This window comes from Ornithodoros turicata, chromosome 1 (assembly GCF_037126465.1).
Source record: "Ornithodoros turicata isolate Travis chromosome 1, ASM3712646v1, whole genome shotgun sequence".
NCBI lineage: Eukaryota > Metazoa > Arthropoda > Arachnida > Ixodida > Argasidae > Ornithodoros > Ornithodoros turicata.
Genome location: NC_088201.1, coordinates 40,578,662 through 40,593,346, shown reverse-complemented (window position 1 = coordinate 40,593,346; position 14,685 = coordinate 40,578,662). Strand labels below are relative to the sequence as shown.

The following is a 14,685-nucleotide window of genomic DNA, read 5'->3' as shown; positions in this document are numbered from 1 at the left end:
ATGTACAAATGATTCCGGTAGTTGGTACTTTGCTTTAAGTACAGTTTTGAGGTATTTTACCCATAACTGCAATAACGAGCCTCCCCCCCAAGCTTGCAACCTTGGATAAACCGCTGCCGTGTATATAAATTGCAGACAAGCTTCTACGTGATCCTATTACAGCGGGAATGTAACTTTCACTAAGGCATAATGATTACGAACAGGAGCGGCGACAGGGTGGGGCAGCCACGGATGGTGCCCCGGGGCCTGGGCCACTTCAGGGGCCCGCATGACCCAAGGCCTGTCGTAATCATATAAAGAAGAGATACCCGGACTGTGTTATCGAGACGTGAGGAGGGGTCCCGGACATGACCCATCCCTGGGGCCGGTAATTTCTCTCGACAGTCCTGGATATGAACAACTACATGTTTCACTCAGTCATTATTTTGGCTTATCCATGTCAAGTAATATCGCATAGGTACAGGCAAACTGGCGATAAAACTCCATAGTGAAAAAGCCAGAGCGTGGGCAACAACAGAAGCAACACGAACACAACAGCTCAACAGAGCTCCATGTTGAAAACATGCATGCAAAATAAAGACGAACGGAGTTGTTGTGTTCGTGTTGTGTCTGTTTTTTTGTCCACACCCAGTCTTCTTCACTGTCAACTTAACAATGTGAATTACTACAGCAAAAATATCAATATATAATGTCATTCTCTGGAAGAACACGAGCACAACCGTCACAAAACCAAAACAGCATGAAATAAATTAAGACAGTAATTGTTGGGTGGGTGCTGGGTAAACCACAGCAAATGTAGATTGGATTAATAGTGTACCACCGGGCCACCGGCAGCTCCAATGTGAGGCAGCCTATCCTTGCCGCCGTCAAGAGCAGGGGAAAACGGCGTATAAGCAGTTTTCAGTAGAGTGGTACGGTCACACTTCGGGAAACAATTGAGAAATGTGAGGTGAGGTGTTTTGTTTATGGTTCAGGAATAACGTGGGAAGAAAGTAGTGCCTAAACAACATGTTTAGTAAACAAATGAAAACTACACAGGCTCATTCCACAAGCTCTAGGTTTTTGAGGGTCTCCAAATTCTGGAGCTGGCCTTTTAATAGTTTACCAATGCTTCCCAATAGCATTATTCTTGGAGGTGGGTCCTGTAGTAAGTGATTCTTCCAATGACCAATGTGGTGTTGAACAGCTTACTATACATAGTCCTGCATAACTAAATTTGCATTGAAACTTTCCTGACATTGTGTGTATAAGAATCCTTCAAGCAAGAAATGCAATCAAAACAGACTACTTTAATTGGTACCTTACTGACAACTGCTGAAAGCGTACTTAAAGCACACAGTCAAAAACAATGAGACAAGGCAACTGTTTTAGATATTTTTCCTAAGCCAAGCAGAGGCACTTAAGAGTTTATAGTCGTAAATGGATAGATGCTCAAGCCTTGTTTGAACGCTGTCACATCTGCAATGAAGATTTCATTCGCTTTCATGTTAACAGGCTCGAGATACTGAAGCAAATAGGTGACATCCTCACTGCTAGATTCAGAACCATTTGCAGTCTCATCAGGCTTTTTCAGATGCATCCAAGGATGTAAGTGGTGCATGTGTTCCATACACCTGCGAAAACATGAGCCGCGTCGTTCTGTAGAAGCGTCAGATACATTGCTTTGGCTCGTCAGAGGGGGCACTGGCTCAGTTGATCCAGGTAGCTGGGACTCTGACAACCCAGCTTCTCCGTATCCAACAACTTGAACAGACAACTTGCGGCATTGTGACTGCTCTGAATTTTCAAACGGCAAGAGGGCCCTGCACCACATCTTGAAGTCATCCAAGCGCAGACGTTTGAGAAACTCTATTTCTCGCTGTAACTTATCAAAGAGGTAACCAAATGACACAATTTCTGCCCAGTAACGATTGGACTCTTCTTGCAAGCACAGGTCAGAGCAACTCTTAAGCTTAATAAGTGAAGACACCTGAGTAGCAAATTCTTCTTCTGTCAACTGTTGGATTTTTGAAGAGAAGGTCTTCAGAAATGCTTCAATTTGCTCATCAACGTAGGAACAACTGAATTTCTTTGCTGAGCAACACACTGTGACTGTAAAGCCCACAATGCCAAAAGTATTCCTGTTAACACAGTTGACGTCGTACCCAAGCTGTGACTTGGTGCGCAGGATGTCAAAGCAGGGCTCTTCCATGAAGTTGATTAAAAGCGATGCCTGGGCATGCTGGCTTACGTCTCCAGGTCCCAATTGATAGTAGTTGGTTATAACAGAGTTTTTGTCTTCAAGATTGAATGACGCCACTCTGCAGTAGTGGTTACCAACAGGAAGCTGCATGACCCGAGTCTCTGGAATCATGGATGGTGGCAGGGGCTTGCAAGCCAGCTTTTTTATTACTTGCTCTGCCATGGCAGAAGCTTCATCAGCAGTTAAATTTCCATGAACCAGACCCTCAACAAATAGGTGGCTTCTAAACTGTTCAACGAAGCTCCTCAAGGAATCCACAGTAACATCCTTTTCCAAGAGACGCTTCTCCACATGGGACCAGTAGTTTTGTTGAAGGATTGCCAACCGCACATCTCTAGACAGTTTCGAAGGCTTCATGAACTCATTGTAGTAATGCTTGTGCAGATGCTTCTTGAGGTTTTCAAAAAGATCTTCTTGCACCTCAAAATTTGCCAAGTGGTCCAAGATGACATCAAATAGCACAGGAAGTTTCTCATTAAACCCTTCAACCTGTATAACCAAACCTGTGTCATTGCCGTATATAGCAAAATCCAAAGAAGCACATTCAGCTGCGTTGGTTTCTTGACTCATGTTCTGGTCCAAGACATCCACAAAAAGGTCAAGAAGAACAGCATTTTCTGGCGATGTACGCAGTGTAGAGGAAATAAGATGAAAGTACACACAAGCTTTGGGAACATTAAACTTGTTGTCTTGCTTGAACCAAAGGCGATAATGTTCATCTTCATGTAGTTTTATTGGAAACTGAGTCTGATACTGAACATCGCTCTTCAGGGTGAAGTCTGTGGCTATATATTTGTTCGGCTGAGGAAGATCAAAATGAAGGTCTTGCTGGTTGCATGACCAGGCTGCTTTCCAGTCCTCTGGAATGTCTTCAATGGAATACTGGGTTTCCATGTAAGTTTCTCTCTCTGTACAGATACCCTGCTTCTGATATCGACAGGAAATGATCATTATATTAGCTTTTTCTGGAATCATGTCATCCATGCACTTCTGAATGAGGTCCGGCTTGTAGTCATAAAAAAGGCTGTCACCAGTCAGGTAGTGTTCAGGGGGATACAACTGCATGCTCTCACAAAGTTTTTCAACATAGTCTATTGGGCTCTCTTCTTCACACCATCGAAAGTTGTTCTCCTCTATTGTCTTTATCTCGTCAAAGATTCTGGTACTGGGACCTTGTTGTCGTGCCATATTCATGAAACTGAAAACTGCAACTAGCACTTCCTTGACATTCTTCAGGCCTTCTTCCGTTAGGGAAATAGTGATATTAAAGAGTGAGCACAGCGAGTTAAACTGAAAACCTGAACCTTCATTACCAGCAACAAGGCTAAGTGCCCAAGATTTCCCCCTCAGATAAGCAAGTATGCTACCAGGACCTTCATAGCCAGCAATCCAAGCAATGTAGTCAAGTGGCTTTGCCCTGTATTCATGTAGCATTGCTGGGAGCACCCAAGTGACAGACAGTTTATTTACTTTTTTCATTGGTTGCACCTTGTAGACTTTGTTGAAGTTCTCTGCTGGGAATGGCACAACTGAGGACAAGTTTATAAACTGTTCCTTCTGCTTTGCTCCACGCTGTGGTACAAGAGAAAATCTTTCTTTTACCATCGCTTCCATTTCATCGAGTGAATACCTTGACTGTACAGTGAGGGTCATCACTTCCGTGCTATAATGATCGTCAAAGAACTTCCGCAATTCGGCATGGACATCAATGCCTTCGTTCTGAGGCATCTCTTTCAGAGTCCTCGTGTTTCCCCACATAAACTTGCACATTGGATGACCTTTGCAAGACAGGCTCCCCAGCAACTGCTGAAGACGGCAGGAGTCTGATGGAAGGTTGAGCTGGAACTCGCTGTCGATAGCTTGCAATTCTCTATCCATACTTTCTTTCCTCATGAGTGGAGCAATAAAAAAGTTAGCAAAAATGTCGAGTGCATGTGCAAAATGTTTTTGGTGCACTTCCATTTTAAACACGGTTCTCTCACATTCCGTGTATGCGTTATCGCTTCCACCATGCTTGTTAAGGAATGAATCAAATGAGTTTTCTTTGGGGTACTTCTCACTTCCCATAAACAGCATATGTTCGAGGAAGTGAGCAAGTCCCTGCAGGTGCTCTGGATCATGAAAACTTCCCACTCCAACACAAAGTGCTGCTGCAGCCATCTTCTCTTTCATGATCTTGTGAGATTTGCTTTCTGCTTTACCATGAGATGAGACAATGCTGTCCTTGGGCTCTGTTTCACTACCATGACCACTGTCATCATCACTATCGCTATCATATGAAGTATCATCATCACTGCCAAACTGGCTTGACGCAGCACTACCATCTGTGTTGCTAGACACAGTCGTCCCGGGGGGGCCCTTTTCAGGAACAGCACCTTCACCGCTTGCAGGGGCGAGATAATTAGCGATTGCTGTTGCTATACTTATTTTTGGTGGAGACGAAGAATCAACAGCTGGAACTCGTACATGATGGGACACTGACGAATCTTCACCTGGCGTTGAACGCCCATTTCTCGTAGTTCGGGACGAAGATCGTGACGATGTCGAATGCCTTGACGGAGATGTGGACGAAGACAGTGACGACAACCGCCGTGCCTTATGATCGGAAATTAGTAGAGCAGTAATCCCGTTGTCAAGCTTAATGGCTCTGTAAGCACGTGTGTCGCACGATGATTTCACTATGTCTTCCATGCTTCTTTCCGTAATTCGTGATTTTAAAAGAGTACCGTTAAGTGTTCTCAATGGACGAAAACTCGTAATCTTGGACAGTAGCTCTGCGACGTAGAGCATAAAATCTATTTACATAATCGTCACACATGCTACGTGAACCAGCATTGCACCTTCTTGCAGCAACTGATACGAGCACATTGTCCTCACGAAATCACGAGCTACTATGAAGAGAGTCAACTGAATGCCAGCCAGGCACGCGTCGTTTTACTTACTCCACGCAGCATGAACACGTAATCGAGCAATGCAGTAATCGTGAACTATCCTTTCACAACCACGCAGCTGCATCTGACTACATATTACCCCCGTTGTTACTGTTCTTATTCGTCAACCCCAACACCGGCCATTTTGTATCCCTACACCCCTGCACACGGACGCAGAAATGTAGGTTAAAAAAATAATCATAAAAGAAGAAAGGTGAATTTATGGAGGTGGGTGTTCGTACTATTTGCTGTTTGTTTGTACACTTTTATTTTTTTGTATCCAAGCACGTGTAGTACAATGAATATGTTGCATACGCTTCGCTGGGAAGCGACGACGTGTTGACACGCGAACTGTCACAAATGACAAATACGCAGGGTTCCAGCAAACGGATTGAGTAGCCGAAGGGTGTGTTCGGCGTTCAGCTGCTGGACGTTCGAGGATCGTCATCTCGTTTTGGGTTTTATGCAGGGTGTTACTTACAGAATAATAATGTCAAATTCGAATGGGGGCGTCATCAAATTATACCCAAGAGATTTTCTTGTCCAGTGCAAGATGTGTCTATAGCAACGCCTCCTCATTTATAGAGGAGGCGTTGTCTATAGTCACGTGTACAAATAGAAAGAAAAACAAAAGTGCGAATTTGTTTGGTCAACCAATTCATCTCGACCAAACGCGCGGACACCTCGCCATACCGCGTCCCGCCGATGCAAGCAGCAACTCTCGCCTTCCTCCGTTCAATGTCCAACGTTCAACAGCCCTTTAAACCCAAACATCTTCGCTGGCGCTCTAGCGTACCCGATGCCATGGCGCTTCAACATACAACTGGATCTCTCTCGCGTATGGGAAGAAACTAAAAACGACTACACTCGGACATTCTGAAAGATTAAACGTCCCCGTTAAATTGCCACACGGAACTATCCTCAGTTAAGTGGTAAATATGCAAACTTTAGGTAGGAAAAGGTTATATAAAAATATAGGTAGGTTATATAAAGATATATCCCTTTGTACGGGAAAAACTTTAACGCACGCAACTACAGTTAAAAGTCTCCAAATCTTGCTGGAGGTCGTCTTGTTCTTCTGGGCCGGTGCTCCCTGTCTTCTGTGGATGCTTCTGGGATTAGTTGCTCAGGGGCTGATGCTGGTCCCGCTTATCCCTCATCATCATCATCAGAGTCATCATCGAGCTGATAGGAGGATCTAGTTGTCGTGAACCACCCCATTAACTGTGACACATGGGCAGTCGTTCGGAAATGACTCGACTTGCCTATCGCTGAAACTCTGTATGTGTCAGATGGGAGGACTTCAGTTACAACCAAGGGGCCTCGAAACTTTGGCTGCGTCTTGGTTGGCTGTCCTGTATGGAGCAGTCCGCATGAAAACGATCTCGCCAACTACATATTGATGGGCCGGATAATGCCGCTTGTCATAGGCCATCTTCATTTTCTGTTGTTCGTGGGATCTTGCAATTCCCTGCAATCGTCTCCAGAAAGACGTTGTAATGCAAGAGCGTAGAAATCAGGCTTATAACCATGCAGTACTTTGAACGGTGTTCTACCTGTCGTCTTGCTAATGGCGTTGTTTAGATAGCTCTCGCACTCCTTGATTCGCTCGTCCCAGTCTCTCTGCTCAGGATCCCGCATGGACGAAGCAATCACAGGCAGCACAGTTCGATTAACTCGCTCAACTTGCCCATTAGCTTGCGGACGTCGCGTACAAGTAGGGTTGCCACCAGGCCGGTATTATACCGGCATGGCTGGTTATTTGCTCGCTCTGCCGGTAGGAAGGTGATACCGGCAGCCTTTTGCCGGTATTTGTGACTCAAGACCTTTCATATGGGCTTTTGCGGGGTTTTCCCTTCAACATTCCACTACAGCTTGAATAAATCTGGAGCATAGCCCCAACTCCGCAGTCACCAGTTCTTTCCTTAGTTGTTCATTATTATTGTTATTATTATTATTATTATTACTATTAATATTACACACAGGAACATATGTTTCCTCGTATTATCTTGAGCTCTCTCTCTATCTCTCTGTTTTCTGTGTGTGCTCTTCCACCGCTCACCCACTTCCCTTTCCTGCGAGCCTTTCCCTCTATTCCACCTCCTCTCCCTCAGCCGATATTTTTCACTACGAAAGGTGGCAACCCTACGTAGAAGTAAGGACGTGCCTTATGGCCCTTTCCACGCAAAACTCCTCGAAGGCTTTCGATGTAAAGCACGACCCTCGATCAGTTATTAGGGTCTTCGGTAGTCCCTGCTCTAGGATATATTCCTCTATACATCGTAGTACACATTTGGTTGAGGTATTCCTGACAGGAAAGAGTCGCACAAACTTAGTATGGACCTATGGATCTAGTATGGAACTTACTTGGATCTATACCAGCTAGCTTGCACCCTTTCCCTTGTTACTTTAGTTAAGTTGTCGATCATGACAAGTAGGTATTGGTTTCGGTGCTTACTCGTCACAGAGGGACCTAGGTGGTCCACATGCACAGTCTCAAAGGGTCTTGTGCCTGGCGATATTGGGTTAAGTAGACCTTCCGTTCTTCCTCCTGGTACCTTGTTAGCGATGCACTCAAAACATCTCGAGATGTGCGTTCTTACGTAAGCACGCATTCGAGGAAACCAAAACCTTTCCTTGATCTTAGCCAGTGTCTTGTCTACCGAAAAGTGTCCCATTAAGTCATGACATCGTACTACAATGGCTTTGCGTAGAGACTTGGGAAGCATGAAGCGGTTGTGTTGTTTGACATTTATGTCGATGACCTTCAACAGCTTGCCATCCACTGTAATGTAGTCTTTCACACAAGTGGACTCTTCTTTGGTCCAGTTGCTACGGGGCCTCTCGAGAATTTCCAATAACTCGCGCAGTTCACAACCTCCCCGTTGTAGGGCAAGGATCTGATCTTCCGTGCTGTATGTCAAACATACTTCGAAGTGGTCCTCGAGAACATTGTCTAGCGTGTCCGAAGGCTCTTCTACCGGCTCGTGACTCAGTGAATCAATGTGCTGCATTTCAGTCCCCGGTCGATGTCGGACAGTGAAATCTTACTCCTGTATCAGATCACTCCAACGTGCGATTTGAGGTTTCTGTGTTATGTTGGCATTCATGGGTATACGAGAGCCTGGCAGTCCGTAAAGCGACGACGATTGTAAAGCGTATGCCGAGAAGCAGTGGTCTCAGGCGGTCGACGCTCCAAACTATTGCCGTCAACTCCAGTTGTGACGAGTGGTATTTATTCTCGGCTTCTGTCGTCCTTTTGCTTACACAATAGACAAGGCGCCACTTTCCATCGCTCTTTTGCAGTAGCATTCCTGCCAGACCTTTTGCTGACGCGTCCGTGTGCAACTCGGTCTCCGTAGTCTGATCGTACAGCTTTAGCAATGGCTTCTGTGTAAGTTTTGACTTGAGCTCTTGGAAACTGCGTTCCTGCTTAAGGCCCCAGACGTAAGGAGCTCCTTTCTTTGTAAGCTGCGTCAGTGGCTCGGCGACTGTTGCATAGTGTTCTATGAACCTCCTGAGGAAACTCATAAGTCCCAAGAATCGTCTCACCTCGTGGAGGTATTTCGGAGCTGGAAACTCGGTTATATCCTTAACCTTCAGATCTCCTGGCATAACCATCCCTTTACTGATGCGAAATCCCAGGTACTCAATGCTTTCCATAGTGAACGCACACTTACTTAGTCGCAGAGTTAATCTTGCTTCCTTAAAGGCCTGTAGAACCTTGGTTAGCCTATCGATCAGATCACACCATGATGTAGCAGGAATCATTAAGTCATCTAGGTAGCGTACAGCGACTGGTCCTCTCAAAGGCCCAAGCACCTTGTTCATGAGACGTTGGAAAACGGACGGAGCGTTTGTCAAACCGAACATCATTCGTTCAAATTGTCCTGTCTCGTCTGGCGTTATGAAAGCGGTCTTCTGTTTAGCGTCCTCAGACAAAGGGACCTGGAGATACCCATGAGCCAGGTCGAATACGGTATAGTACGACGCGCAAGCCAGCCCCTCCAACTGATCATCCAAGTTCGGCAGTGGGTATTTCTCTCGTACAGTTTGCGCATTCAAGCGTCTGTAGTCCACCACCAGGCGCTGTTCACCATTTTTCTTGCCAATCAGCAAGACCGGGCTTGCATATGGTGAATGGGTCTCAGTCACGATACCCAGCCTCTTCCACTCAGTCACAATTTTTCGGATCATCTCCCTCTTCCTCAATTCTTCCTCAATTTTTGCAAAGACAATTTTCGCGAATGCTATTTTTCCGTGAAATTAAAGACCCGCAAGGTATGTGACACCTCTAAGAACTCCACGGTGCAAGATCAACATACTGTGAGATTAAGGTACCACAAAATATTCCCCAAACATCTCTCCATCCGAGTTTGCGAATTATTCAGTTCCAAAATTAACCGCATATACAGTCTGCAACTATCATTTTTAGCGTCTAAATGTCTGCCTTTTCAACCATCGCCAATGCCTAAAATTCACCTTCCCAGGAACAAATGACTGAACTGCAGAGTTCAATAGTTACATGAATGTTAAAGTTACATGAATTACAAAATAGTTAGTACTGTTGCATGCATGGTTGCATGTAAAGATGCATGATTGCCTTTGTTTTCAATTATTTCCTCGCAAGGAAGCTTCATTTGTTTGCTTTTCTTCCACGTTATACATAGCTTCATTCTGGCTTTTGGACACATGGTTGCAAATTATGGAGACAGACAGAGATGAGGCTGACAACACATGCTCCCAGGTATGAGAAAATAGCTTGGTTACAAGTTACAACGATAGTAAATTAGTGTAATTGAATTTTTTTTTTTAGATCGAACCATAAGGTGCAGTTACATGGTGCTGTAAGAAATAGAAAATGAAGAATTCTTGTTTATCGTTTACTGCGCAGGCTGATGAAATAGAGGCACTGATGGCCATTTATGAAGACTGGAAGGTTGAGGATGCAGAAAAACGTGTCTACAGCATCACATTGCATCATGAGAGCACAAATGAGGAATTCTATTTCCAGGTTGATATTCTCACACGTTTCATTACTAACAAATACATAGCCAGTGTACACAAAGTAGCGCAGCATTTAACCCAGTAGAAGAACGGTCTCAGTTCGAAGTATCGGTGGCTCTCAACCTGAGGCTTTTGCTTCGATGAGCACTTAACCTAGTGTGAGGTATTAAAGGGCTCCTAATTTTCGTGTGATTGTGCGGTGTTTCACTGTCATTAAAATTTGTGTAACAGGCCTTTTCCGTATTGAGTAAGTATATTTGCAGAAAACAACCAGTGCATGTCGTGCCAAGCAAGGGGTGGCATACGAGTACAGCAAGTCTTGACTAAGATACTTGTGGAGCTAGTACACAGTCGCATGGTGATACTCAATGCCAGTCATAGATGTGGAGTTGTAGACCAACAGAGAAGGACAACACATATAGCACTGAACTTCCAACTGATAGTTTATTTGCACAGAGAAAGGCTTCAGTACACTTGGGTAGCCATGCTACCTTACCAATGCTCCATGGGAGTGTCATGGGGAGAAACTTTACCCTGCCACCGTTGTACACCATTAAGTCACTGCGCACCGAATGGAACACCAATGATTCGCTGACGCTCCTTTGGCAATCTCGGTGCGATCCCAACGTAAAGGGGCACAGGGAACACGTGTCTAGTACTGAACATGCGAGAGGAGGATTACGGAGGAGAGGTCTGGAGGTGATTTCAACCACGTGTGGTTAAAAAATGGCGCACTTCAGTAGGGAAAAATTTCTGGTGCAAGAGTTTCTTGATAGGAAGAACGTTTTTCAGCAAACATTTTATGGGATGTTTAAGAAATTTCGTAGCCCCTTTGATATGCTACTCATTATAATAATTTCTTATCAGCATTATAAATCACTGGAATCCTCAAATTTGAAATTCGGTTACAGAGAGACGTATGCGTGACGTTAGTATGACGACATGAGGGTGTTGCTCTGATAACATGCCTGTTCCGCTTACTGTTGCCACCATTTTCATGTGACCTCAAATGTGAGAATGATTTGCTCGTTCCTGCCGCGGAACTTGTGATGACCTGTCTCAACGCCTTTAAGTTTAGGCGAGACATTAAGGGGGAGTATTGATGCCACGTCATCCTCTCTCTCTCTCTCTCTCAGCCCTTCTCAGGAGGATTCCCTCAAAGGCCCATGTAATGTCTGTTGTCTGGAGTTTCAGAGTTGATGGGATTCAAACTATAGAACCTTTTCACCTGATATCAGTCATATCTAAATAGATAATGGGTTATTTTATATATGAGGAATATTGTTGGCAGCTTCCACTAATTGGGTTTTTGTGGCATAACATAATTTTAAAATATGATGGGCACCGCATGGGAGTACCGCTGTTGTTTGGTTGCACCGGGCTTCATATCTGCCCGGGGTTTTATCTATTGGCCTCATTGGTGGAAAGCTCATTTCATTGAGTAAAATAGGGGCAGAGCATGTTATTCATTATATGTTTGTAACTCCATTATGTACTTTCAAACTTTCTGCTCGACAACCATGGGTTTTTGTGGCTTTATTGCAGGTAAGATTACCACCAGATTATCCCTCTGAGTCACCTCCAATCTACGAAATCAGGTATGTGTGGCTCATGTTTTAGTTTCCTTCTGCTTTCTACTCCAAACAAATGTCACATTTATCGTGTAATTTTCTGTTATTTGTTAAAGTGTGGTAAGGTAACTCATTTTGAACTCATGTAGTGCTCCATGGATGAGCCCAGCTTCCAAAGAGGCCTTAGCAAATGCTCTTGAAGACCACTACTGGTAGGTGCCATATTACTGTGCTTGGGGGGGGGAAGAGAGCATGTTCCATTAGCATTCCATAGTGTGGTGTCTCTAGACTTATTAGTTGGTTCAAAGTTTGCATTTTGAAAGGTGTAGCTTACACCTCCTCACTCAAAGCTTGAAGAAAATCCACATATGTACTAACAGCCAAGGGAAGAGTAGACTCACCTATGAACGAGAGCAACGTACACAATAAACTCAGCGCCGTAATCCCACGAAGCCCTGAGGGGTCCCCGTGCTTTGAGGGACCTTTCCAGTAGCTTTGGCAATGCATTGGGCACGTGCAGGAAGCGCTGCCAAAGCTTCTGAAAGGGTCCCTGGAAGCGCAGGGACCCCTCAGGCTGAGTGAGAATACGGCGGTGAATGTCGGTTTCGGAAATCAAGGCGTTAAGGGATCTGGTTAGGACAGCATGCTACATACATGGCATAAGATTAATATGAGCACTCAGTAAGGACAAAAATTAAGGGGGTCAGCATCCCATGTGCAGTACGAGGTTTTGGATTTATTGAAATATCTACTGACCAGTATGTGCTTACACTACTGTGCTTTCAATAACCATCGGAAACATCTAAAGTATATTTCGGAGTTGTGTTACTTCATAGAGAATTATCCTGCATTCAACATAGACACGTTTACCAATCAATCACTTTTCCTCTCGCAGCACACATTTGAGAGAGAGTATTCTCTATGACTGGGTGGATATTATAAAGAACTTCTTGACGCAACATGGACAAAACATCAGTGAGCCGAGCCAGCCAACGCCTCCTGCTTTGGAGCAGCTCACACTGGTTGATGTACAAGAAGGTAGAAAGCTTATTATTTCATCTCGCATCTTTCTGAATCCAATAGTGGTTACACAATCTGTTTAAACAGGGAAACAAAGCAAAGACAGTATGCATTTTGTGTCCTTTGATGGCAGAGTGTGTTTAATCAACACTGTTTCCTACTGTTTTTAGCGGGTTGTATTGAACAGTGTCAATAAAACATTTAAATCGAAACTCACAAGGGAATGTTAACGAACTTTCCAGAACTGCAGTGTGAACATGTGCCTGAGATTTTCCACGGTGAAACATTTGTTGACCGTAGAAGCGTGTTTCAGGCTCATCTTGCTGCAGTTACGAGTACGAAAGAGGTAAATAGCTAGTTAGAGTTGAGAAAACTAAGCACAGTATTTCCAGTTTGTGAGCTATGTAAAATTTGGTCCCATATTGCAATGCTTTCCAGGTGGAATACGTATTGACAACACTGAAACAGAATAAAAAAATTGCAGAAGCAACACATAATATCTGGGCCTACAGGTATGCAGTTGTAAAGTTTTATGTGAGCACATAGTGCACCTTTGATATATGCTTTGGTTTTCTACAAATATCTTGTGCTTTGATAACTGAAGTGTTTACAAAGACCACTATTTTACAAATATATCACTTTAATGCTGACTCTCAAAGGAGGCAGAAACTAGGAAAAAAAGGTATCACTAACATCTTTTGTACAGGATAGTGCAAAATCAGGCTAAAGGAATTGTCTTAAAAGACTCTGCAGATGATGGTGAAACACATGCTGGGAACCGTCTACTACACCTACTAGATGTAAGCAGAATGAATGACAGACCTGCTCTTAATATATCGTATGCTAATCAAGACTGTCTCTAAAAAAGATTGTGGATGCCAAAGATGTCTACGTAGTCGTAACAAGATGGTATGGTGGAACACACCTTGGGCCAGATCGTTTCAAACATATCAACAACTGTGCCAGAGATCTACTACTTCAACATGGCTACATAAAACAGGATAAAACTGCCTCTCCTGGAGAGGCAAAAAACAAGGAGAAACGAAGAAGTACACCAAAGAGAAGGAGCTGATACACCATGTGAGAAAGCAAAATGTACAGTGCTTCTGGTCGACGTTTTGTTGAATGCGACTTGTACATTTCTTTTATATGTCACATACACCATAATATAGTGAATAGTATGGTTTCCTTTTTCTTTCTAAGGAGATGTCAATATGTCAGTAACAGTGACAACTATATGTTTTTAAATAAAGTTATGTGAACATGCCTTTTTTGACAGACACTCTTTACCATTCTCAGTCAGCTAATTGTGCAAACCATACAAGTATTTTACAAAACAGCAAAATCTCTGCACACATGTTGTACAGCTTTGGTTATGGGAAGCTGCATTCCCCTCGGTCAATTACTGTCTAGTGGGACTCTGCTTGGTTAACCCTAAATGCAAAGGAAAAGTAGCAAAAGGGACTTTTCATGGTCAAACTTCACAGATGGTCTCATTTTCTGCTATAATTTAAGTTATAAACCATCTAGAACGAGTAATTTCTGAGCTATCAGTACTTCTATAGGCAACATCGCTTGAAAAACACTGGCCATTGCACCACTCGGATACATTTTCACAAGCTTGTTGCTACAAAGCCAAAGATGACGAATTTGGCTGTGAGGCAACTCATTATTTCATTTACCACGTTACCACCAGCAATGGGGTAGAATGTTGCCCCTGGCGATGAAACTCCCCAGTTATCATCATACAATAAAGTTGTTGTTTGTAACTTTCATTCTTGTGGGACCTGATGAAGACACGTTTGACCAACGCTGTGGCCGGCAGTTTTCGTGCAGTATTGCCCACAGAAATACGGGCAGCTCAGAAATTAGACTCCCTTCAGATTTTTACCACTCGAAAGTGGAAAAGTTGTCT

General features: G+C 43.9%; 2 protein-coding genes across 3 annotated transcripts; one reads left to right on the top strand and one right to left on the bottom strand.

Annotated features, from left to right (window-relative positions):
* Positions 1-1,269: 1,269 nt before the first annotated feature.
* Positions 1,270-5,321, bottom strand: LOC135378059 (nardilysin-like). The gene has a single exon (XM_064610901.1). The coding sequence runs from the start codon at positions 5,030-5,032 to the stop codon at positions 1,400-1,402; it is 3,633 nt and encodes a 1,210-aa protein (XP_064466971.1). The 5' UTR covers positions 5,033-5,321; the 3' UTR covers positions 1,270-1,399.
* On the top strand, positions 5,302-14,037 carry LOC135378060 (protein IMPACT-A-like). 2 transcript variants are annotated; one of them, XM_064610902.1, is made up of 10 exons: positions 5,302-5,400; positions 9,843-9,919; positions 10,067-10,186; positions 11,725-11,777; positions 11,900-11,962; positions 12,646-12,788; positions 13,013-13,116; positions 13,209-13,282; positions 13,477-13,570; positions 13,639-14,037. In XM_064610902.1, the coding sequence occupies exons 2-10, from the start codon at positions 9,878-9,880 to the stop codon at positions 13,840-13,842; spliced, it is 897 nt and encodes a 298-aa protein (XP_064466972.1). In that variant the 5' UTR covers positions 5,302-5,400; positions 9,843-9,877; the 3' UTR covers positions 13,843-14,037. The 2 variants fall into 2 exon arrangements, with proteins under 2 accessions (XP_064466972.1, XP_064466974.1); XM_064610904.1 differs by lacking the exon at positions 5,302-5,400 and adding an exon at positions 5,456-5,578.
* The last annotated feature ends 648 nt before the right edge of the window (positions 14,038-14,685 follow it).